The sequence below is a fragment of the Moschus berezovskii genome, chromosome 24 (assembly GCF_049115385.1).
Source record: "Moschus berezovskii isolate FMDL1 chromosome 24, NW_MosBer_1.0, whole genome shotgun sequence".
In the NCBI taxonomy this organism is placed as follows: domain Eukaryota; kingdom Metazoa; phylum Chordata; class Mammalia; order Artiodactyla; family Moschidae; genus Moschus; species Moschus berezovskii.
The window spans coordinates 10,187,071-10,212,090 of NC_142483.1; the positions used below are offsets into that span (position 1 = coordinate 10,187,071).

Genomic DNA, 25,020 nt, shown 5'->3' on the forward strand with positions numbered 1-25,020 from the left:
GGAGCATGGAGTATTAACCACTGGACCGCCTGGTTTGAATCATTTTTAAATATGTACAATTCAGTGGCATGAAGTACATTCACAGTGTTGTGTAACCACACCACTATTTCCACAACTTTAGCCCAAGGAGAAACACTGTACCCATTAAAAAATAACTCTTCAACCTCCCATCCCATTTCCTAGGAGCTTCTATTGTACTCGGTCTCCATGCCTTTCCTACTGAAGGTAATGAATATGGGCGGAATCACAAAACATTTGCCCTTTTGTGTCTGGTTTCTTTCCCTTAGCAGACCTTTACAACATTCATCCAGGTTGTAGCATGTACCAGAATTTTGGTCCTTTTTTTTTATTGTGAGAAAATATACATAAGATGAAATTTAATGTTTTAAAATATACAATTCAGGAGCATTACAGACTTTCACGTTGTTGTACCAATACCACCATTCATGTCCAGAATTTCACCTTCTCAAACTGGAACTCAGAACCCATTAGACAACAACTTCCCATTCTCTCCTTCCCCATCCTTGGAAATAACCATTCTACCTTGTCCCTGTGAATCTGACTACTCTTGGTATCTCATATACATGGAATCCTACAGCATTTGTCCTTTGCCCCTGGATTATTTCATGTAACTTAGTGTCTTCAAGATTCACTTACGTTGAAACATGTTTCAGAATTTTTTAAAGGCTGAATAATGTTCCATTGTAATGTATAGACCTAGAGCTTTGTAGTTTCCCCTCACAGAGATCTTGTACATATTTTGTTAGATTTATACCTAAATACGGAGAAGGCAATGGCAAGCCACTCCAGTACTATTGCCTAGAAAATCCCATGGATGGAGGAGCCTGGTAGGCTGCAGTCCATGGGGTCGCTAAGGGTCAGACACGACTGAGCGACTTCACTTTCACTTTTCACTTTCACACATTGGAGAAGGAAATGGCAACCCACTCCAGTGTTCTTGCCTGGAGAATCCCAGGGATGGGGGAGCCTGGTGGGCTTCCGTCTATGGGGTCACACAGAGTCGGACACGACTGAAGTGACTTAGCAGCAGCAGCAGCATACCTAAATATTTGTTTCCTTTCTTCTTTCTTGGTGCTAATGTAAATGGTACTGGGTTTTTAATGGTATTATTTTCTTCTTTTTGTTTCTGGGTTTTTAATTCTAATTGATTACTGATCTATAAGAAAGCTATTAGCCAGCCACTGCACCCTTAATTTGATGCTGCACTTTCCCTCCCTAACCATCCTTGGCTCAAGGCAGCACCAAAGGAGTCCAGCTCCCATAACCAAGAGCATCACTTCCCCCACAAGAAGCCCCAGGCTCCCACCCACCTGCAGGGGAGCAGACGGGCACTCAGTCTGAAGCATTCTCTCTTGTGCCAGGTCCATGCTGGAGTGCAGAAACAGGCAAACACCCACCCAGTAATGAGAGAGGGAAGTTTAGGAGCCCTCACCTAACACACTCAGATACTCAGTTGTGTCTGATTCTTTACGACCCCGTGGACTGTAGCCCACCAGACTCCTCTGTCTGTGGCATTTTCCAGGCAAGAATACTGGAGTGGGTTGCCATTTCCTTCTCCAGAGGATCTTCCTGACCCAGGGATTGAACCTGGGTCTCCTGCACTGCAAGGTGGATTCTTTACCAACTGAGCCACTAGGGAAGCCCAAGACGTCTTCTGGGAGAAAGTGCTCTTGAAGCCAAGCCACGGAGGATAGCACTTTGGCTGGCAGAGTTGAAAGGTGTGTCACAGGCCACTTACTGTGCTTGCTGTGAGTTCCCAGTGTGTCTAGACCCTGGTTCACCCATTTGCTCTCCTGCTTATGGCCTTGCACTGTGCCCAGGCTACAGACTGTGGACAAAGCTAGGTTATGTCGCTCTTGTTAGAGTCTCCCTGTGCCCTTTGAGAGGGCACATGCCTAAGGGTAGAATTTCTGGGTCTGGGTCTGGGTCTAGGTGAACGTCCCCCCTTTAGAAAATCACGCAAGTCAGTTTTTCAAAGTGAGTGCAAATTTACCCTCCCAGAGCCAGGAAGAAAAGACTGCATTTTTTTATTTCACATAGAAATCTCCCCCTCCTCTCCCTACCACCATTGCCCACCCCCTGCCCTGCCTGGCCCAGGCCATGCCAACAGCAAGTCAGAGGCAGGCAGCGAAGCCTGGGCAGGCTGAGGCGGCCTGAGAAGCATCAAGACTTTGGTGCTTACAGTCAACAAAAGACCCTGGTCTGAGGACCAGAAGTAGCCCAGCCACATCTGATCATGGCTATAAACGGAAGTCTGGAACAAGGGGCAAGCCCTGCTGGCACAACACTGAGCTGATCACATCAGCCCCCACAGGGAGACCCAGCATGATACAGGGTGGGGCAGGGTGTGTGCAGGAAAAGCAGGTTTCTGGGCCCCACTTTCACCCCCTACTTCTTATTTATCTCTGTCCACAGGGCTGGTCCTAGAAGAGGGGCCAGGCCTGCCAAACCCTCTACCAAGCCAGTCACCAGTCCTCGGCCTGTATCTGGCCACTGATCAGACTCACTGTTCTCACTACCACAGGAAATTGTCCAGCGTGGCCTGGGAGGGGGTGGGCGCTGTCCTGGCGCCCAGTTTCTGCCTAGCCCTGGCCTTGGGCTTTGGTTTAACCGGCAGTGGGCGGATCACAGTTGTGTTGGTCTGAAGGAAATGTCAAGGAAGAGGCCTACAGAGAGGACTGGAACACGGGGCTCAGCCTTGGGGGTGGGCAAGGTCTGGCTCTGCCCACCTGGGGCTGCAGCCACCAGTAAGCTGGGGTCTGGAGGGTACAGGTGAGGGATGATGTGAGCGCCAGAGCTTAGCTCAGCCCAACACCACAAGATAAGGATACAGGCTGGATGAATTTTGTTCGGCCTCCAAGTCCATCGAAGCCTATCCTCACCTAAAGCAGAAGGAAGAGGTGAGTGGGCTGGCCTAATGGGCAGGGCCACCCAGCCCCACCTGCAAGAAGGCAGACACTTTTCCCTTGTGGGAACTGCACTCACTGCATCTGTGCTGCGGCAGGGCTCTACCCTGAACTTCTTGGTCTGTTTCTGGCCCAGGACAGCATTCCGGATGAAGACGGGGAACGCGCTAGCCAGCTCCTCGTCAGGCTCCCCCAGACAGCACTGGCCCCCAAGCGAGAGCTGGGACTCCTGCAGAGGGGACCCCAGAGCCAGGCTCGATGAGCCAGGTGGCAGCAAAGAGGAGGGAGGCATGTGGGAACAGGATCAGGATCTCTGGTGCCTCATCCGGATGCAGGAAGGACAGGCGGTAGGGTTCGCAGGGTGGCTCCAGAGTGCTTCAGTCCTCCAGGAGTGAGAGGGCTCTGGCAAGACCCTGACCTCTCAGAAGACCAGCTTCATACTCAGTCCTGGCCAAGGATGGAGGGTGACTACCTGAACTTCTTCGGGGGCCTTACCTGCCTGGGGCCTTTGGGCATCTTCTTGGGAACGTCCTGAACAGGAGAACTGCAAGAGAGACGTGAGGATTAATGAGACAAGCAAGGGAAGAGTTTTGTACAGAGTGAGTACTCAGGAGAGGGAGGAAGAGGTGGCTGAAACCACTCATGTTCAAACCCAGGTGACCCTCAGCGCCCCGTCAGCCACTTGGAGCTGTCAGCACAGGACCTGCAGAGATCTCTTAGCCATCCTTCCTCCAGGCTGTGGAAGGGCCGGGGACTACCACTTACTGTGCCTTCTCAGGGAAGAGCCTCTTGGCAAGGCCGTGCTGGGTGCTGGAGGGCTGGGTTGGGGGAGTGTCCACATTAAAGGTGGCATTGAGGTCAATATCATCTCCAAAGGCTGGCCGGCGAAGCTTCAGGCTTAGCACCTCCACAGGAGCTGGGCTGTAAGGCAGAGACAGTTTGGTTACTCAAGATCACAGTGGCAACAGCCCCTCAAGCATTAGAGATGGATCGCTCCAGGGGCCTGGAGCTCACACCTGGTTTAGAGCCATCCTTCAAGGAAACCCTAATCTCTCCAGAAAAAACAGATTAGTCCTTGGCTTGGTCCTTCACACAGTGGAAGTCTGGAAGACATGCAAGGAAGCAAGCAGAAACCCACAGAAAACCCAAATACACAAATGAAAAACCTTTTGTTCAGGAAGCCTCATTTCTCAGAGTGCATGCAAGGATCCTGTCAGAGAGGCAACCACAGACTGAAGCAGATGGATGTTCCTTCCAGTGCTACTTATCATGGCCAGTGGACAGTATTAGAGACTGTTCAAACAACTCCCCTAGGGGGCTGGCACCTCCAGAGCTTGAATATGAGATATACATTCAAGTAGTGTTCCTAGAGACTTCCCTGGTGGTCCGGTGGTTGGGAATCCGCCGTGCAATGCAGGGAATGAGGGTTTGATGCCTGGTCGGGGAAACTCTCACGTGCCACACCTGGGTGTGTACATCCTGGGGGGACGAGGGTGTACACAAGCCTCCAGAACACCTCTGTGGCCCCTGGCACCCAGTGGCATCTGAATATGAAGCAGTACCTGTGCAGAAGACAGCAAGCTCATTTCTGCCGGGGGGACTATGGAAGGGAGTGCAGAGGACAGTGAACCCTTCAGTGTGGAGAAGAGCAGGGGAACACAGAGCAGGGGGACACGGAGCAGGACATGGAGCAGCGAGGGCACAGAGCAGTAAGGCAAGGGGTGTCCTGCTGCGAGGGGCAGTGCGATTGGCCTGAAGCCTGAAGGTCCACCCTGCCCACAAGGCCAACTCCATGAGGGCGGAGTGCAGAGGGTCCTGGGAGGTGTTTGGCAAGGGAGTGGTAGGATGCCCAGGGGTTGCTATGCTGGACAGATGGGAGGAGTAGAAGATGGGTCCCAAGCCTCACACAGAGGTGACAGCAAGGGAAAGGGTCAGGGAGGCAGCTCATAAGTTAGATGGGCAGGCTCTGAGCAAATGAGTGGATGCGCGGAAGAGGGAGCCTAGTGATTTTCCAACATTGAAAAGCGGCTCGAATAAAAGCGGCTGGGTCGCTGGGTTGTGTTTTATGTCCGGACCACCAGCGGGCCAGCCAGGCCTGAGGACCCTCAGCCTGTCGGCTTCCGGGCGGCCACACAGGCAGGGACACCCATCCTGCAGCCTCTTGGCTCCCTCTGCTGGCAGCTTTAGCATGGCGGCGCTGGAGCCTGAGGAGGGTTCTTTGGTGGGTGGTTTCGCATTTGTCTCAACCTGGGGCAGGCGGATATACTAGGTGAGCTGCGCAATACACGGGATGCTCCTCCCCTCTCTGACCATCCCGAGGTCCTTTCTGGCCTCTCTTTGTCAAGGCCCAGGGCCTGCCTCAGAGCTGCTTCCCGGCTCAGTCTTGGCTGTCACTCAGGCCAGGAGGTCCACAACCTTCAGGCCGACCTGGGTCACCTACCCCCACAAAGCCAGAAAGGGTGAAGACGACACCCTTACCAGGGGCTCCTCCAGCTTGGAGTCCCTGTTCCACCCCAGGGGGTCAACGAACCTCTCTAAAACAAGGCGGTTGATAGTTTCACTGTCTCCTGGTGGCAGCTTCAGGGTTTCCTGCAGTATCGTCAGCTTTTTTTTCAGGCTCTTCAGGAAGGAAAGAGAAGAGAGTGAAAGAAAGGCTGAGGCACCAAGTGCAGAGTGACCGCCGGGACGTGAGCAGTGCGCGTGAAAGGCAAGCCCACTGGGGCCAGAACAAGGCCTGAAGGTCAAATATCAGGCTCAGGAGGCCAGGACCCCCTGACCTCAGAAGGCCTCTGGCGGAGCCCCTCCTCTGGTGACCTCAAGGATGCGGGTCCAGGACAGACCGTGAGCAAGGCCCCTGTGCTCTATCCTCTGCTGAGGAGCCCAGGCTCCAGACCAAAGGCCAAGATTCCTGTCCCGACCCACCCCGAACCAGGAGGGTACAGGGAGCCCAGAGCTGCGACCACCGACTGAGGTGGGGTTCGTGGGCAGAACTCACCCAACCCATGTCTTGGGGGGCACATAAACCACCCTTCCTTCCCACCTGCTCGTAGATGTTGCTCACCGCGATTTCCTTGTCAGCACTCTGCAAGTCCTTCTGAGATGACCTCAGCTCCAGCTTGGCCTGGTCCAGTTCAGAGCAGACTGTATGCAACTGCAAGAAAGTGTGAGGAGTGAAGGACGAACATAGGGGTGGCTGTGTGCCCTGCCCCCACCTGCTGCTGCACTAGCTCGTAGGAGCCCAGACCCAGGAGGAGCGGGGGACACGGGGAAGACCCGAGCTCCATGGGGCTGGACCGTAGTCTTAGTCTGGCAGCGTTCAACTGGAGCAGTCCAGGGCTCCTCCTTACATTCATGCCCTGACATGCACCATGCCAAGAAATAAAAGCAGCTGTGTTGATTGATTCAGGTTTCAAGAGGCTTTCTACAGGGAGTCAGTCCCCTGGTGGTCTAGTGGTAAGAATTCTGGGTTTTCACTGCCACGGCCCAGGTTCAATCCCTGGTCAGGGAACAGAGGAACAAGGGGAATAAGCCAAATGGCTAAACACACATACATGCACAAAGAAAAGAACAAGAGGCCTCCTACTCTAGGCCTGGAACAAAAAACAGGCCCCTGAAGCCATCACATTTAGGACCTGTGTGCTCCAGCCAGCTGAGAGGTACCCAGAGAGCAGAGGGGAACAGAAGTGTGCAGGTGTTGGGGCGACAGTTGCGTGACCTGCCACCCTAAGCAGACAAGCCACACAAGTCAGAGTCAGTGCCCAATGAGGACCAGAAGTCTATCTCTGTGAGTCATCCCACAGCCCCAAGGCTTTGCCTAGGAGACACTCACACGCATGACAAAAGGACAGCCACCTCTCCCCTCACCCTCGGCTCCCCATTAAGTTACCTTGCTTCTGGAAGAAAACAAGTCCTTCTTCAGTTTGTCTGCTAGCTCCCCTGAGGCCTTCCGTGCCTCTTTTAGATTCTCGTACTCTCTACGAAGGGACGACAGAAGAGATGTCAGTCCGGGACACCCCCTGGTCAGACTGAGTCACAGCACCAAGAAAACACAAAGCCCAGCCCAAGCCCTCGGCCCTTCTCATTCCAACTCTAATACCGGAGCCCAGCAGGGACCGGCTGGCACTGCAGCGGGTCGAGCTCCCCAGATGCTAGAAGAACTAGTTTCCTGCCTGCGTGCAGGCACTGGAGATTTGAGAGGGTGTGCAGGAAACCCTGGCCCCCCTAGGAGGCCCCCTACACCACCTGGCTGCACACAAGACATCGGGGATCCTTCATACCTGTCAGCCAAGTGGCCCTTTTCTCCAACCCCACACCCATGGGAGTGAACACCTGAGCTAAGTTTCTGATGCAAGCCAGGTGGGGTCAGTAACCACGTGGTAATGGGGAACAGGCTCCAGATATCAAACTGGAGCACGGCGTGCTGTGCCAACCTCCTTAGAAATAACACTTATAATTCACATGCAATTCTCTCAATAATCCTGTGAGGCAGGTTATTATCTGTTCAGGAAGCTAAGGATCAGAGACGTTAAGAAACTGGCTCCTGGCCACACAGTAAGAGGTGGGATGTGGTTCATACGAAGGCAGCAGGGCTCCAGAGGCTGCTCCTCATTCTGCCTGCTCTGCTTCACAAGAGACGGGCAACACGTGGAGGGGCCTGGCTTGGGGGCCATGACTCAGCTTGGATACAGGGGCCAGAGTACCCACTTCTTGAGGGACACGCAGTACACAGCCAACTGCTCCACTGCGGACTGTCCCACACCCATGTCTCGGATCATCTCCTCCACCTCGGGCCGCTGGCTCTGGAGTAGGAGCTCGATTCTGAAAAACACCCGGCCCACGGCATTTAAAATCTGGAGGCTGATGGGTAGGTACCCAGTGCAGCTCTGCCTCCCTTTGCTGCCGTTGCTATGGAGACAGCCCGAGCTGCTAGGATGCTTTAGCAGGCGGCTCTGCCCAAAGAAAGGCCCCAGCGCAGAGCTCAGCACAGCTGCAGGGATGCTGCTGAGGGAGAAGGGGTGCTGACAGAGGGTCTCAGGTCAGGGATCCCCAGGGAGAGGTTCTTGGAACAAAAGCCCTGCCAGGTTTCCCATGGAAAGTGGAGGAGCCAGCAGAGGCTGAGTAAGGCCTGAGCCCCCTGTGGCCTATGGAGAGCTGAGCCAACCCCTGCTGCAGCCCTGAGAGCCATGCCCCGAGGGTACAAGGGCACAGGGTAGGCCCCCGCTCTAAGCTCACCGCTCCATGTTCTTCATCTTGCTCCGGAGTCGGCGGGCCTCCTCCCGTGCTTGCTTGGCCTCATCCTGCTGCTGCTCCAAGTACTTCATCTGCTTCTGAAGAGCAAATGCACCCCCACATGTCTGTTGCTTGGAGGCTCCCAGGGGCCAAGGCTAAAGTCGCCAGGAGAACTCCACCCTAGAACTGTCTGCTTTTGAAAATGCTGATCAGCATGTGCTCTAGCCCCAGGAGGTAAGGCTCCTGGGCCCCACTCTGGCATGTGCTTTTGCTGCTATGAGGCCCTGGACCAGCTGATTCCTCGCCCCCCTGGCTTGCTTCCTCCTGAGATAAGTCTTACCATCAGCATAGCCCACTCTCACCATCTAAAGGCCTGCTGGGGGCTGCCAGAGTCCAGGGACCTGTAGGAAGCTGAAGAAGCCTGGAACACAGATCCAGGCCGTGCTATCCATCAGCTATGGACATTTGCCAGGGTAGGACAGCTGCCCTCAGCACCTGGTCACTTCACCTCCGACCTGGGAACGCCAACACACTCCTGCTCTGCGGCCAGGTGCTGGTTCACGCCTTCCTGCCCATTGGCCAGGCCACGTGATCCAATCCAGCCACCAAGCAGAGCCAGAAATGGTGAACACCCTGGGGCCCTATCTGTTCACCCGAATGGGTCCTTTTCCTTTTCAAATGGCATCTGGCAAGGACTGGCTCCTTCATATGAGGTCAGAATTTCAACTGTGGATTCAGATCAATCACCTCCTGCCCCTTGGAGAGCAAGAGGCTCACCGACCCAGGCTGATACAAAATTCATCTGGGTCTAGAGCCGCTTGCTCTGCAGGCTTTGATCTGCCTGGTCAGCTTAGCACAGCCGACTTCAAAGGCCCCCCACTCCTCTCTGGGATGCTGTTTGATCTGGCTCCAGAGAGCAGCCCAGCCAAGGACAGGCACGCTAATGGAAGGTTCTTCAGGCTGGCTTTGTCAGTGGAGTACAAACCACTTTGGGAAACATGGCCTAGGCTCACTGAGGTCTTGGTTGAGCAGTCCTTCCACGAAGCACTGGGCAGGCCTCACCTCTCCAAACTAACTAGGACAACATCCACAGGTGCGGGCAATACGACCCTTTTCTCATGGGCTGGGTGGGAGGCCTGGGGAAGATGGAATTTCCCTCCATTTTACAACTGTAAAGACCACAGTATTGACCAAGGCAGACACAAAAGACAAGCCCAGGGTGGTGAGCCCAGGAGGACTGTATCTTCCCACCAACCTGTGCCCACGGGGGCTGGGGACCCACCTTGAGGGCGGAGCACAGCATCTCAGCCTTGTCCAGGGCCCTCTGCAGGGACTCCACAGTAGCGTTGCGCTCGTCCAGCGTGTCCCGCAGAGAGTCGATGATGAGCTGGCCGTCTCGTTTTTCCTTCTCTGGAGCAGGGGTGGGGGACAGAGGGAGAGGAGACCTGTCCACTATGCACTATGAGAACCTGGGCCCTTGGGCCCCAGCACCCCACCCCAGAGCCAGGTGAGGAACAAGTCGTGGGCCACAAGTCAGGCAGCCTGCTTATCTCTCTGGCAAGCACCAAACCAGGGACGCCCAATCATTCTGGGAATGAGACCCTTTTTCTGCTGCTCAGAGTTACTGGAGTAAAGATTTCACTGCTCCCTGATCCCACTGGTCTAGTTAATTTATCATCCCAGAACTCAAGCACAGAAAAAAGTCAAAGTGAAATTCACTCTGTAGTGTCCAACTCTTTACGACTCCATGGACTATATGGTCCATGGAATTCTCCAGGCCAGAACACTGGAGTGGGTAGCCTATCCCTTCTCCAGGGGATCTTCCCAACCCAGGAATCAAACTGGGGTCTCCTGCATTGCAGGTGGATTCTTTACCAACTGAGCTACGAGGGAAACCCTCAAGCAGGTTCCTGCCAAATCTGGCAGTCGAACCCTCAACTACAATATTCTGACCTGTCAGATAGACTCCTCCTAGCCTGGGTCCTAGGCAAGCAGCCCCAGACAAAGAAGAGGCTCACCTCATCTGGGTGAACAGCATCAGTCACCTCCCTTTCCTTTTATGCCATCACAAAAGCTGATAAGACTCTTGGATATACCAAGCAGGGAGAGCCCCTGGATATGCCAGAAGGTTGAGGCCTTCCTCCCAGGCCTCAGTCTAGTACCCAAGTCAGGGGCTTCCCAAGGCCCCTGGGAACTCACCTTTCTGGGAAAGCAGGGCTCTGGTATTATCCAGTTCATTCTGCAAGGCAATACTCACAGTAAGCAGCAAGAAGGCATCACAGCTGGCCCCCACCCAGCCTCACATAAGGTCTGTGGGGAGCCCTAGGCGGGGACAATGAGGTCTGTGGGCCCAGGGAAGCATGAACCTGCTGCTCCTCAAGGCCAAGTGAGATCAACAAGGGAGACAGAAGCCTTGCTTTGTCTCTGAGTGTCTTTTTAAAAAGTCGGTAAAATGAAGATAATCTCAGGTACAAGACCCTAGGACAGGAAAAGAAGCATAACAGGGGGCAAAAGAAGTGGAGCCTGGCCTGCGCGGTTGGTTTTATGGCAGAAGCTTCCATCACTTCCTTGGGCCGATGCCCACCCTGACCTTCCCTGGCATTAGCTGGACCTACTGGGGACACAGATTTGGGATGGCCAAGCACCCTGGGCCACACTGCTCCCTCCACCCTGGGTCCTACCTGCTTCACGGTCTACCCCCTCCCATCCCTAAGCTGGCTCTGTGCACCAGGACTCTTCCAGCCCCAGAATCCAATAGAGAGGGGAGCCAAGACAATTCTGCACTCCTAGATGAAAGCTCACCTGCGCTAGGCTCTAACCAGACTGTTGTGAGGGTCAAATGAGCCTCCCCAAGCCCGTACATATGTTCCAAAGCCACTGCCACAGAACCACTGAGAGGCTGGAGCAGAAGAGAGCCCCACTCCCATTCAGGAGTCCCATGCACTCAACGCCCTTGTGGGCAAGAGATGGACCTACTCCATAAGGGGAAAACCAGGCTCAGTAGACCTGAAAGGCTTGGCCTAGGGTCCGTGATGGTAGCTGGATGCAGAACAATCTTCATCCAAGTTACTCTTCCCAGGTCAATGCAAGACTCATATTATGACCAATACAAGGCCGGGCCCCTGTTCGTGGCTAAGCTCCTGTTGTCAAACTCTCTACTCAGGACTTTGGGCCAGGAGCTGTTGGTGGCTGGGCTGGTTAAACAGGCTGAACATCTCAGGTGGAAGCCATGGGTAAGGAAGGGCACACACGGGCTGCCTGAGAGCAGCTGCCAGTCCAATCTTACCGCTAGTCCCCTAGCACCTTCCACACCCAAGCAGGGTGCCTTCCAAGCCCTTCCTCCAAACAACTCAAGATTTTGCCTTCCTGTCTCCCAGATATGACTTAGAAAATCAGAAAGAACTGAAGCTGCCTTTGTTGCTTTTCTCACAAGGAGGACACGGCTTAAAACTGGGAGCAGTTACCATGACGATGAACACGTTAGCTTTAAGCACAAAAGCTCCACGCTCTTGAAGCAGTGAGGTTCCAAGGACGTCACAGCCCCCCCGGGGGCCAGGGCCAAATGAATCCTAATCTGACAGATGCCCAAAAAATTAACCCTCAGAGTCCAGGTTCACTTGCGAACCCCAATCCCACTTTCTTGATAGGTTTCTGCCAATCTAATCCCTTTGTGCACGAAGCAAGCTAAATCTTAGGCTTGGAGGGGAAGCGGTAGAAGTGTGGGAGAAGCGTGGGAGGGACCCACCCATCCTCCCCTGCAGTGTGGGTTTCCATCCTGGCTGCATATCTTGATTCCAGGGGCCCTGCCCTCCACTCCTGCTCTGGGAGACTCAGGCACCTGGATACACACCAAGCTTCCCCGGTAGTTGTGAGGCACAGGCAGGTTTGCGAACAGTGGGTTCACACATCCTCCCTGGCTGAGGACTGGAAAAGATGGTTATAGATCCTTTGCAAGGTGAGGGGACTTCGAGAGACACATTCTAAACTACGGTCAGAACTGCTCTGAAATCCCAAGGGGAGGGCTCACAGTCAAGTCCTTCCTCCCTGACAGAGGATTTCTCCAATGACTGGAACATCATCAATTATTCTCTGCTCTCACTGTCCCAGACTTGAATTCTCTATCAAGTCTCCCCTTCCAGAACCCATCTCCAGACTCTAGGTACCCTCCCTGGATAGGAGCAGAAAGTGAACTCTCAGAGGGCCTGGGATTCAGCAGAATGAGATAAAGTCTGGGTACCTTTAAGAATTCTGCATCTAAGACATTCTCCTCCTCATGGGCAAGGTCAAAGTAGAGCTTATTGATAATGGTTCTTTTGCCGACCTGAATGAAAGAACGAGACACAGTGTGACTGCATAGCTGGGTCTGGGCAAGGAGGACAGGGGACATGCAGCCAAGCCCATCTCCCACCTAACCTTTCACAGCACACCTCTTGGAGGGAGGTGACCTCTGCAATCCTGTAGGTGTCCCAAGCTGGGTACCACTAGTTACTGAGTCATGTCATTACAGATCCATGTGGTAACTGCTCAAAAGATACCCCAACTCCAGGTGCTGGGCATTGCAGGGGAAAGGCAGATAAGGTGACCAAATCTAGCTAGGTGAAGACTGACCCACGCAACAAGTCCATCTGCCAGCTCCCCTTGGGCAAAAGCAGGCCTCCCATACCGTTTAAGAGCACAAGTGAGGCTCAACCAGCCTCAAACCAGATGGTCCAGACAAGCCAAAGACACTGCTTTGCTTCGGAGACCTCTCCTCATCCTTGCTCCCTGGCAAGGAGTGTCTTTGGCTGAGGAGTTTTCACCCCACTGGCTTTACCTGGATTCGGCACTGCGGGCAGGTCCGACTTGGTGCTGTCTCAAACCACTGAATCAGGCTGGAATGAGAACAGAAAAGCAGACTGGTTTTAGGGGAAGACATACAGGCCAGGTGGCCACCCTGACCTTTACAGCGTCTGTCCTGCTCCTTGCTGACCCATCGCCTGCCCACCCAGGAGGGCAGCACCTCAGGTGGTGACGGTATATCCCACAAGGCCTGACTAGTGCAGCAACCCAACCAACTGGCCCTTTTTTTTTTGCCCTTGCTGGCTTGGACTTCTCTCCCCTGAGCTGTAATTTTATCAACTTTCTAGGCTTTGATTGGGGTTAGGGGCAATGGTCAAAGGTAGGGTCCCTCAGAGATAGGAATGATAATACTCCAAAGGGGTAACTTTCAAAGTGAGGGCAAACTAGAGGTAGCAAGCAGAGGTAAAAGTAAAACACAGCCCAGCTATACACCATCAATCTGCCCTAAACTTTCAAATATTCTTCTACTAGGGAATTATCTGGAGAAGGCAATGGCACCCCACTCCAGTACTCTTGCCTGGAAAATCCCATGGACGGAGAAGCCTGGTAGGCTGCAGTCCATGGGGTCACTAAGAGTTGGACACGACTGAGCGACTTCACTTTCATTTTTCCTTTCATGCATTGGGGAAGGAAATGGCAACCCACTCCAGTGTTCTTGCCTGGAGAATCCCAGGGACGGCGGAGCCTGGTGGGGTGCCGTCTATGAGGTTGCACAGAGTCGGACACGACTGAAGCGACTTAGCAGCAGCAGCAGCAGGGAATTATCTGGTGGTCTAGTGGTAAAAGACTCTGTGCTTTTACTGCCTGGTTGGGGAACTAATATGCCACAAGCCAGGTAGTGCAGTCAAAACAAAATCAAAATGTAGTAGACAATCCCCCCCAGGGACCAGGGAAAAACAGTCCTTTTGGGAAGATGATACCATCTTTCTAGACTGCAATTTTTTTTCTATAAATAATTTTTCAAATACATATAATACAAAGCTAACCATGCATGATGACGGAATACTACACAGCAATGAGAATGCATGAGTCTATAACTCAGAACAAATTATGGGTGAATGACATAAACATAAGATTGAAGAAGAGAAGCCTGATACCAAAAAAAAAAAAAACCCAAACCAGTAAATTGTGTTTAATTCCATTCACATAGAGTAAAATGTAGGCAAAACTCATCTATGTTGCTGGAAGTTAAGACAGTGGCTATCATGTCTGGAGGAAAGGCGGACTGGTGGGAGTAACTGGAAGACTGCACTGGGCCCTTGGACTCTTTAATCCACAGAGACTGTTAAGAGGCCAGAGGAGAAATTCAGGCAAGGCTTTCCTGGGACTGCACCAGGAGGGAGCAAAAACAAGCAACAGGTGTCCTTGCTTGCTCGCTGCGGGGAGGGGGGTAGTGAGGAGCAGGCTCCTCATATGGGGTGAGTGCAGAGGGGCAGATTGGCAGGTTGAGCCACAAGGATAGCTTAGGCGGCAGTGTGCCCACCCCTTTGGTGGTCCTGTGTGGAGGGATCCTGTACAGTACCCTGGTTTTGCTCCAGGACCTCAGAAATGGCAGCTGGGTTTTGGCCTTTTTGTATCTTCTTGTTCATAGTTTGCTCAAGCTGAAGGAAATGGCAACCCATTCCAGTGTTCTTGCCTGGAGAATCCCAGGGACGGCGGAGCCTGGTGGGCTGCCGTCTGTGAGGTCGCACAGAGTTGGACAGGTTGAGTTCCTTATAGTTTCTTTGTATTCTGTTGTTTGAGGAGGCATTTGTCTAGGTGCAAATGCAAGCATTCTGGAAGAGTGTCCCGGGTCCCAGTCTTTCTCAGCAGGAGGTTTCTGAAGTGCTGATGTCTAGTTTCTTGCTCTGAATTCTGGTTGCATGGGTGTGTTCAGTTTGCAAAAATTCTGCAAGCTATACATTTCTTATATTTGTCCTTTTATGTATTATACTATATTTCAATACAATGCTTTGTTTTAAAGTAAACAGTTACACAAGGGAAAGCACTGCATATTGTAAACCAGAACATACCCACAGAGACTTCAGACACTGGAACTGTCACCCACCATGACAGACATACTATGCCGGAAAAACAAAAATTAAGATCGAAAATACCGAAAGAGAATTTGAAAATAAAAGGTGACATATCAGAACTTAATAAGAAATAAACAGAAATCCCCAAACTGAACAAATGGTCCAAATTAAGAATTCAATGGATGAATTTAACAGCCGTTTAGGCAGAGTTGAAGAATCAGGACACTGAAAGATATGTCAGAGGAAACAGTGAGAATTAGAAAGGTGGAAAAATACATAAGAAATGATAAGAGATATAAAAGTTACCGTGAGGTCTAGGATACATATAATTAGAAGTTCCAGGAAGAAACCGTTAGGTAGAATAACGCCCTCACCTCTATGTCCTAATTACCAAAACTTGTGAATACGCTGCCTTATACAACAAGAGTAATTTGGAGCTGTGATTAAGTTAAGGAGATGGGGAGATTATCCAGGGGTGTCTCTGTAATCATAAGCGTCCTTATAAAAGAGACAGCAGTGTCAAGAGTCATACAGAGAGGTTTGAAGATGTAACACTGCTGACTTTGAAGATGGCGAAAGAGGCACGAGCCAAAGAAGGCACAGCTCCACTTCCATCTTCATTTTAACCAAGCAAGACCCATTTTGTACTTCTGACCTCCAAAATTATAAAATAACTTCTGTTGTCTTAAGCCACTAAGTGAGTGGTAATTTGTTACAGCAGAAATGAGATGCTGATATAGAAAGAAAAGAGATAATGGAACAGAGGCAATATATGAAGAAATAATGGCTGATAGTTTCCCAGAACTGAGTAAAGAAACTGTTCCACAAGGTAAAGAAACCTCATGAATTTCAAGCAGAATAAATATAGTAACAAAAAGTGAACTGAGGTAACTATATTATTGTCAGACAAAACAAACTTTAAGTCAAAGAAGCATACAAGAGATAATGACTTTATATATTGATAAAAGGTTCACTGCAACAAGAAATAACAATTATAAACAAATATACACCTAAAAAATAGACATGAAATATATATATGAAAGAAAATTGTACAGAATTAAGGGAGAAATAGCAAGTTCTACAATAAAAGTTGGAGGTGTTAATATTACACAATTTAAATAATGGATAGAATAATCAGACAGATGATCAATATGGAAACAGAAGGCTTGAACAACATTTTATACCAACTAACCCAACAGATGTATACTCCCCCCAACAACAGCAGAAAACACATTCTTCTCAAGTGCACATGGAACATTCTCTAGGATAGGCCATATGGTGGGCCACAAAACAAATCTTAAAATTTTTTAAAAGATTGAAAATCACACAAAATAGATTTTCTGATCAAAATAGAATGAAACTAAAATCAATAACCCCAAAAAAATGGAAAATTCACAAATGTGTGGAAATTAAACAGCACACTCTTAGACAACCAATGGGTCAAAGAAGAAATCACAAGGGAAATAAGAAAATACCATGAGATTAATGAAAATGAAAACATATCAAAACCATGTAAGACAGCAAAAGCAGTGCCAAAAGGAAAACTGATAGCTTTAAACACACACAGTAAAAGCAAAGATACCCATTACTGTGGCTATTATTAAAAAAAAAAAAGTTTGGCAAGGATGTGGAGAAACTGGAACCCTTGCGAATTGTTAGTAGGAACGTAAAATGGTACAGTTGACACAGGAAAACAGAAGGGCAGCTTTTCAAAACATTAAACATAGAATTACCATATGATCCAGATAGTCCACCTCTCAGGATAACTGAAAATAAATGAAACTAGGAACTTGAAAATATACTTGTACACCAATGTTCATAGTAACATTACACACAGTAGCCAAAACATGGAAACAACCCAACGTCTATTAACAGATGAAGGGACAAACAAAATGTGCTATTTTCATACAATGAATAATAATCCCTTAGTCACAAAAAGGAGTAAAATTCTGAAACACGCTACAACATGGATGAACCTTGAAAACACTATGCTTAGTGAAATAAGCCAAACTTAAAAGAACCAAATGTGATTTCACTTATACGAGGTCCCTAGAAAAGAAAAATTCAAAGAGACAGAAAGTAAAACAGAGGTTCCCATGGGCTGTGGGAAGGGGGAAATGGAAAATTATTGTTTAAAGGTTTCAGTGCTTAGTCTGGACTGATGGAAACGTTCTGGAAATAGTGGTGATGGTTACACAACGCTGTGAATGTACTTAATGCCACTGAATTGTACTCTTAAAATGGTCAAAATGGAAAGCATCTTCGAGGTCACTGAGTAAACATTCTCTTGAAAAATTTTTTTAATTTTATGAAGTTTTCATTGAAATTACATGGTGGCAGACATGTCCAAGAAATATTGCAGGAATTTGATCCTTTTATGAAACTTGTGAGAGATGAATGTATGAAGCTGGGCAACAAAACAATACTGAAATGGTGGTAATATGAGAAAACAGTATCATCATGTCAGAAGTTTTGGAGCAAGTATAAACAAAGGCTGTGTTCACCAGAGAAATCAATTGCTCCATATGTCCTTTCCAAAAGGCCTGTTTTACTATGATATAAAAATCAGGTCATATACATTTTCATAACTGAACTTTTTTGTTAAGCTTTTGCAAAATGTTAAATGTTATGTCTTTTATATATATATTATATATATTGCTCCAATAGAACAGTGTATGGTGAAAAAAAAAAGGAAAAGGAAAAAATGGTTAATTTTATGTTACACGTATTTCTTCACAATTTAAAAAAGAAACTCGGGACTCAGCGTATCCACAGCTACCAGGGGGATCTCCCCACCATCTGTGCACTCAACAGAATGGTCCTACCAGTTAGCTGAACACCTTGATTGGAGAGCACCTCCTTGCCATTCGATGTTAATTTGGGTTGGCTTAGGTCAGTGAATACAGTGGAGTATCTGACCAAGAAGATGACTCTGGATATAATCATTCCAAACCATCAACCAAACCACAACAAATCCAGTAAGTAGACTGTTGGCTACTAGGTCTGGCAGAAAACAAAGGGCTCACTAATGTGGTGAAAGCATCTGCACGTACAAATAACTTTGAAACCACATCTCTCTGCAAGCCAGTCAGAGAAACCTCTACTCTGTCTTCATTAAACCCTCCCAACTACCCACCCCCGGCCTCAGCTCTGCTGTCACCTCCTCGGGGAAGCCTGCCACACAACTCGTCTCTGCCCAGGTCAGGAACTCTAGTGGGATTCCCATCTAATGCCTTCCTCATCACCAGTCTGGGTTCCGGGGACGGGTCACCCGGAGCCCCGACACCCCACAGTCCTGTAGCCCTGCGGGAGCGAGGGCCCAGCTCCAACACAGAGCTCACTCACCACTGCGAGTGGAAGGTGTGGCCGCAATGGATGGCGGCCACGTCGCGGGAGTGATCAAAGAAGTCAGAGCAGATGGTGCACAGGGCACGGATAGGCATGATGACTGGTCTCGAGTCGCCGAGGTAGCCAAGGAAACGGCGACGGGTCCAGCTTGGTAGCCGTGCCTCCGCGTCTCCGCTAGCTTCGAATTTGGCTCCACGGCGCAACTTCCGGGAGAGGATCGGAAGTTGGGTCCCGATTGGACGAACCCTCGGGGGGGCGGGGCTTAACGGCCCTGCGGCCGTGAAGAATCCTGGGGCGGAGCGCGGGCCTGAAACTGTCAAGCGGTAATTCTCAGACTGCTCGCGGTTAAGACCGCAGATACAGCGGGAGCGCAGCGTTGGTTTGGTACGGGGACCAGCTAGGCTGCCAGCCAGGCCCCTTTTTGGGGCAACACAGGGCGTTATGGTCCCAAGCCAGAGGTGACTCGAGGTGCGCTGGGCACGGGCTTCTGAGCCCTGTTCTCTCAGCGCAGCCTTCTCAACTCTAGGAGAGTAGAGTAGGGAATGGGACGACGGTCATGATAGAGAGCGGGTCCCCTGCTCTGGGCGGTGCTTGACCGGATAGTGGAAACCCATAGTTCCCAGACCGAAAGAATACTGCACCCTCTTAGCCCTCCTTTCTGAGTGGTCCTAGAAAGATGGACGCAAGTCCTAACCACTCAGGACATCTCAAGCTCACGCCGGATCTATACAAGCAAGACTTGATTCCTGAGTTTAGAGGTGATTAGAGGTGGCAGGGCCAGTATCCTGACTTGGTCCTAGCTCTCGGGAGAATCAGTTTTGCCTCGGGACTGCAATCGAGTTGTAATTTTGGAGGCCCAGAAGCATCTTAGACAAGTGACTAACAAACCTTTTTTATTATCCCCACATCAGAGTTGTCTTTGGGATCCTCTCTGAGGAAGAGCGGCATCCCTGGTGAGTTCACCTGGGCTAATCTCGACTGGAAGGAGTACTCCTAGGAGTTTTTGTGATTAACTGTTTTAGTAGTATTACTCCCCTGTTCCTAGAAAAAAAAAACTTATACACAGCCCCATAATATAAAGTTTATCTGTTCCATCTGAAGTGGACCCAGAGTGAAGTCCTTGGGACCTATGTGGAAAGCGACGGTGTTGTTTACAGGAAGGAGAAATCAACACAAAGGGCAGGATAGAATCATTGTGTGATGCCTATCGTGCACCTACTCCACAACCCAGGGAAGCCCACTTTGGCCATGAACAAAAGGTCTCTCCATGGTGGATGGCCCTTGGTGGGTTCCAGGTCTTATGCCTAAGTCAAAATAAGGACTCCTTGTTCAACAAGACTTGTCAGAACAGGAGCCCCACATGGTTTTCTAGAGCCCAGAGGACCCCACCCCTACCATCAAAGACAATCCTGTGGCATCCCAAGCAATCCACATGGCACTGAGCTCAGACCACTTCCAGGAAAACTACCCCCAGCTTCTACCCTCCCCACTGCCTTTCAGGGGCCCTCCCCAGTAATATAGAGGAAGCAAAGGCAAGAGGGTGGCCAGAAGCTTTGGCAGAGTGACATTTATTTGCCAGGTTCAGCAGGTACACAGCCCACTGACCTTCATACACCAGAGCAGACCCACAGGCATGCAGGGAGAAGGGCAGGACTACCCCCGAGTGCCAAGCGAGGGCTGGGACCAGTGTGGCTGCCTGCCCAGGCTCTAGTAGGGTCTGACAAAGGGCACCTGCCAGGAGCCTCCATTAGGAAACTGGGGAGCTTTATTCACTCCCTCATTCCAGCAAAAGCAACTCAGCATGGCCCAGAGACACCTGGGCCTCTCTCTAAGCCTTGATAGAAGGGGAAGTGGGTCGTAGACATAGAGAGTGTTCCTGTCTATTTCACTGTTGAATTGAGAGAGCAGAAAATCTCGCCCCGTGAAGGGCAAACCCCCAAATCAGACTACGGGACACTGCCAGGCAGCAGGCTCCCTGCCTGGGATGGAGAGGACTGTGGACTGAGCCTAAGGGAGCCCATTTGGGAAGAGCCAGCGGCGGCTGTCCTTGTTCGGCCCAGGGTAAGGACCCAGCTAGGCTGGTACACTAAGTCCTGGGTCTGCACTCTGCCCTCCCAGATCTCATTGCCACATCGTAATTGCTCCTCCTTCCCCTAGCAGGCTCCTGAAGCTCAGGGCACAGGGCAACCCACTGCAGGACCCAGGAGGGCAGGAAACAGCGCAAGGGTCTTAGGAGAGACATCCCAGGGACAGAGGGGGGAGCTTTTACCCTCCAACTCATTCTCTTTCACTTCTGAGGACCCCCATGGCTACCAAGCAGTGCCCCCAGCCATGTGACCAGTCTTGTCTTAAAGCATTCTGCCCAAGATTACAGCCTGTTTCCACTCCTAGAGCAGGCCACACACCACAGGCACATACCTTCATGTGCAGGAGCCTAAGACCGCTGACAGGGCCTCGCTGGAGGACCAGCTCTCAGGGCAAGGCCACCCAGTTTAGGGCCTGGGAGAAGATGGGACCTTCAGGGCCTGCCTGGGTGAGGGGGGAACTGTGAGGCAGAGAGGGGAGAGGGGCAGGGGAGCAGGGACCTCCTGAGTATCCCTAGAGCAGCATCCCACAAGAAACAGAAACTGATGAAGCTAGCGAAAGACAGCAAAAGCCACAAGGAATCCATGCAGGGGCTAGGGCTGGTCCCACCTCTGGCCTGCCCACCACTCACGCACATACACACAGGAGATGAGACTGGTCTCCTGTGGCCCCCAGACATGCCCCATGCTGGGAGGCAGGGGCGGGAGGGAGCGAGGGCATGCCAGTGACTCTATGTACAGTGAGAAGCCCCTCAACCACTCTCCCACCCTCCTGCCCATCCCCCGCCCCCCACAGCCTGCCCCCTCAGCTGGTCTCCACCCTCCGAGACTCCTGGGCACAGCCAGCAGCCTCTTCCCCTTTACTGGAGGGTGGAGCCTGGCCTGTTGCGCCCCCTGGGGCTGTGCTGTCCGGCTGGGCCAAAGCCGGCTCAGGGGTGGCAACAGCCTTGGCAGCCAGTGTGGCACTACTCTGGGTGGGGGGCACGGTGCTCTCTTCCACGGCTGGTGTGGCTCTCCCATCAGTGGCTGGAGTAACACTTCTGTCGGTGGCAGGGGTGACACTCCCGTCGGTGGCTGGGGTGATGCTCCCGTCGGTGGCTGGGGTGGTACTGCCATCTGTGGCTGGGGTGGTACTGCCATCTGTGGCTGGGGTGGCACTACGGTCGGCAGGGGCCACGTTCCCGCTCTTTGTAGTATCACCCGCTGTGGCTGGGGTGGCACTGCCCCCAAGGGCTGAGGCAGCTGCACTTGCAGCCATGGCCCCGCCTGCAGCCCCAGGGGTGGCAGTGTCTGTGCCTGAAGCAGACTGGGCTGCAGCCGTGCCAGACTGCTCTGGGGCCCTGAGCCGTTTCATGAGGGTGGTCACTCGGACAGCTTTCTAAAAGAAGGACAGTGAAGAAAGGCTCAGAGTGAGGCTTATGGAAACTGGATCTGTTTCTTCACAAAGGCTAAACCCAGACCATTCCATGAGGCTCTGGCTACCTCTGACCACCCCAGGGCCAGGGACCCAGCTGCTCAGCACACCTGCCTAAGGTCATAACAGTGACTACAGCTACACCTGATGGTTTAAGAAAAGCCTGTGTATGTCTGTAGGGGTGTGATGCAGAAACTGTGGTGCCAGAAGGAGCACTGGGGATCAAGCCAGGAAAGAGAGCCATCCAAGCCTTACCTTCCACTTAGCTCTGGCAAAGTTCTTTTCAATCTGGGCACAGACACCATCCTTAATGTTCTTATCAGAAGCAGCATTGCCAGAAATCCTGGAAAGGTTACAACTGTATCAAGATCTGAGGGCATACGGCCTTCATGGAGACTGTGCCCAGCCCTTTCCTTATAAGATCCTAGGCAGACCCTCTGAGCTGGCCTGAGCTCTGGGTACCCCCTGAACCCCAACTCAAGGCCTCAAGGATGGAGGCTGCTAGGTGTGAGGAAGACAGAGGACAAGGAACACCTGGCCTCTCCTCCCATCCTTCCTGCCCGCCCCCCTGCTCCCTGCTCACCACTCATGGGAGATGGCCTCTTCTGCAGTGATCCGCTGGTCTTGCTCCACCTCCATCAGCCTTGTGACCAGGTCTTTGGCTGGGAGAAAGCCAGGGAGATTCTAGGCATGGGCACCCCTCTCACAGTCTAGAGGTGATGAATGGGCTCGGGGATGGGATCAGAGTCCAGCAGAGAAGGTTGACAGCAGTCCCCCACACCAGCCCTTTACTCTGCCCTCATGCTGGGTACCTCCTCACCTGCCTGCGAAATGTCATCCCAGTATGGAGAGTCAAACTCATAATCGCCAGCCAGGATCTTGCGGAAAAGATTCTTGTCGTGGTTCTCATAGTCATCTTCCTCTACCTCCTCATAGAAAGGTGGATTCCCTGAAAGCCTGCATGGGCACCCACGCTCAGGGTCATTCAGGAAGGCCATGGATGCAGACCCTCATCCCACCTCACTGCCAGCCTGTTTGCCCACTTATCCACTCACAGGATGTACATGATGACTCCAATGGCCCAGCAGTCGACGGGGCGTCCATACCGCTGCCGGCCTACCACCTCTGGGGCTGCAAACAGGATCGATCTGCTGGTCAGTATCAGCCCTAGCCTGGCTTGTACCACCCACACCCATTTGCTGGGATGGGGACTTCGTCCTCCACTACCCAGAGCCAGTCCTTGAAGGCTGTGTCCCAGCCCGCCCTGCCCCTCTCCCTGCTTGCCCAGGTATTCGGGGGTCCCACAGGGCTCCTTGATGAGGCCATTCTCCAGCTTAGCCAGGTGAAAGTCACTGATGACGATCTTGGAGTTCTTCAGTCGGTTGTAGTAAACCAGGTTCTCCAGCTGCTCCCACCAGGAATGGCATGCGGGTGGGCAGATGAAGACAGCATGAAACCCTCAGAGGCTGGACCATGGCCCCGAAGTGCTGCTCACCCCAGCCCCAGGCCAGCTGCCAACTGACCCTTCGACCTGGTTGCCGGCCTCACCTTGAGGTTCCTGTGCACGATCTTGAGTGAGTGCAGGTAGGCCACCGCCTCCAGGACCTGCCGCACCACGTTGCTCGTGTCTCGCTCCGAATAGTAGCCCTGGTCCAGGATCCAGTCAAACACCTCCCTCCCCGTGGCCCTGAGGGACATCAGCCCCTGAGCCTGGCGTGGGCAGGATCGGGGGTGGGGCAGGAGTACGTGGGCAGGCTACCGACCCCAGGCAGCCGGCTGGGCAAGGCACATGGGCCTGGGACCCCAAGGGTCCAGAAGCAGGGCTTGCCCTGGCTGCAGAGGGCAGAGCAGGTATAGACCTGGGAGGACTAAGGACTCCTGGAACCCCAGACCCACACTCACAGCTCCAGGAAGATAAAGTACTCCTTGCGAGTCACAAACACATCCACCAATTGCAGGATGTTCGGATGCTTCACCCTGGCGGCAGAGAGAAGAGCCAAGCGCTAGAGCTGGGTGAAGCCCCTCAGAGAGGCTTTGGTGGCCACTGTGGGCCACAGCACACTCACTGGCCGGAGGCTGGTACTGCTTGAGGTCCCTAGCCCCCGAAGCCCTGCCCTGCTTCCTCCCCTCCCCCTCCCCAGCCCAGGCCTCACACTCACATCTTGAGGATGCCTATCTCGTTCTTTGCTGCCTTCCGCACCTTGCGGCCATCCCGCTTCTGGAACTTCTTGCAGGTGTGCAGCTTGCCTGTCGTCTTGTCCTTGGCCCGAAAGATCTCACAGAACTCCTCACTGCAGCCAGCAGGCACTCCACTCAGCCCTGGCCTCAGCATGGGCTGTACTCCACTCCCCTTTCCCCAGCCCTGGCCCGCCCACCCTGGCCCAACAGATCTGGCACTCACGTCTTGATGACCTGTCCCAAATCATATCTGTCAGTCACCTCCGATGGCTGGTTATAGTTCTTCTTGTCGCCCAGAGTCACACACCCAAACGGCATTGCCGGGCTCTGAGCTGCGGACAGGATGGGGTCTGGCTCAGCTGTCCCACTCCCCACTTTTCCACACAATGTACAGGCTGTCTTTGGGAAACCCCAACCTGGCTCGGATCAAGCCAGAAGCCGAGTCTACACCAGGAAGGGCTAGAGAGTGGTCAGACTGGGATCCAACCCCTGCCTTTTCGGCCATACTTCCAGCCACTCAGCTTGGCTGCCCAAGCTACAGCAGCCCCTGCTTATGAAAAATATATTAAACTGACATATCCTGGAATCATTCTGCATTATGTATAATCAAAAAGAGATTTATCAAATGATTGATTTAAATTTCAGTGATTTCACAGATGAAGGGGGTTGTAGCTACCCACCCATCAGAGTCATCTCCACAAATCTAAAGATGCCAGGCGTTGGCAAAGATGTGAAGAACATGAGCACTGCTGGTGGAGGGCAAGTCTCCCATTTGCAAAACAGTTTGGTGAAACTACTGAAGTCAAACATTCCCTAATAACCAGCAATTGCACAGCTGAATATACATCCTACAGAAACATATACACTTGTGCAGCAGGACACTCATACAAGAGTGCTCATGGCTGCAATATTCCGAATTGCCCCAAACTGGAAACAGCCCACATACCCATCAGCAGCAGGATGTATTGTGGGAGAGTCACACAATG

The 25,020-nt window shown here is 51.9% G+C and overlaps 2 protein-coding genes and 1 pseudogene across 3 annotated transcripts; 1 reads left to right on the plus strand and 2 right to left on the minus strand.

Annotated features, from left to right (window-relative positions):
• Window positions 1-1,951: 1,951 nt before the first annotated feature.
• On the minus strand, window positions 1,952-18,546 carry TRAIP (TRAF interacting protein). The gene is made up of 15 exons (XM_055413349.2): window positions 18,356-18,546; window positions 12,970-13,027; window positions 12,394-12,477; window positions 10,356-10,395; window positions 9,439-9,566; window positions 8,160-8,254; window positions 7,632-7,745; window positions 6,814-6,901; window positions 5,989-6,078; window positions 5,458-5,546; window positions 3,693-3,848; window positions 3,423-3,471; window positions 3,007-3,156; window positions 2,853-2,903; window positions 1,952-2,662 (listed from the first exon to the last, which is right to left on the minus strand). The coding sequence occupies exons 1-15, from the start codon at window positions 18,451-18,453 to the stop codon at window positions 2,537-2,539; spliced, it is 1,416 nt and encodes a 471-aa protein (XP_055269324.1). The 5' UTR covers window positions 18,454-18,546; the 3' UTR covers window positions 1,952-2,536.
• Window positions 17,260-17,497, plus strand: LOC148773988 (small nuclear ribonucleoprotein G pseudogene; annotated as a pseudogene).
• A 2,701-nt stretch (window positions 18,547-21,247) lies between the features above and the next one.
• CAMKV (CaM kinase like vesicle associated) lies at window positions 21,248-24,844 on the minus strand. Of its 2 annotated transcripts, none has more exons than XM_088831739.1 (11): window positions 24,715-24,844; window positions 24,258-24,366; window positions 24,016-24,147; window positions 23,759-23,833; window positions 23,405-23,543; window positions 23,141-23,261; window positions 22,912-22,987; window positions 22,677-22,813; window positions 22,440-22,518; window positions 22,112-22,199; window positions 21,248-21,820 (listed from the first exon to the last, which is right to left on the minus strand). In XM_088831739.1, exons 1-11 carry the CDS (start codon window positions 24,842-24,844, stop codon window positions 21,248-21,250), a joined length of 1,659 nt encoding a protein of 552 aa, XP_088687865.1. The 2 variants fall into 2 exon arrangements, with proteins under 2 accessions (XP_088687865.1, XP_088687866.1); XM_088831740.1 differs by lacking the exon at window positions 24,715-24,844 and having other exon boundaries at window positions 21,248-21,612; window positions 21,715-21,820; window positions 24,258-24,434.
• Between the last annotated feature and the right edge of the window lie 176 nt (window positions 24,845-25,020).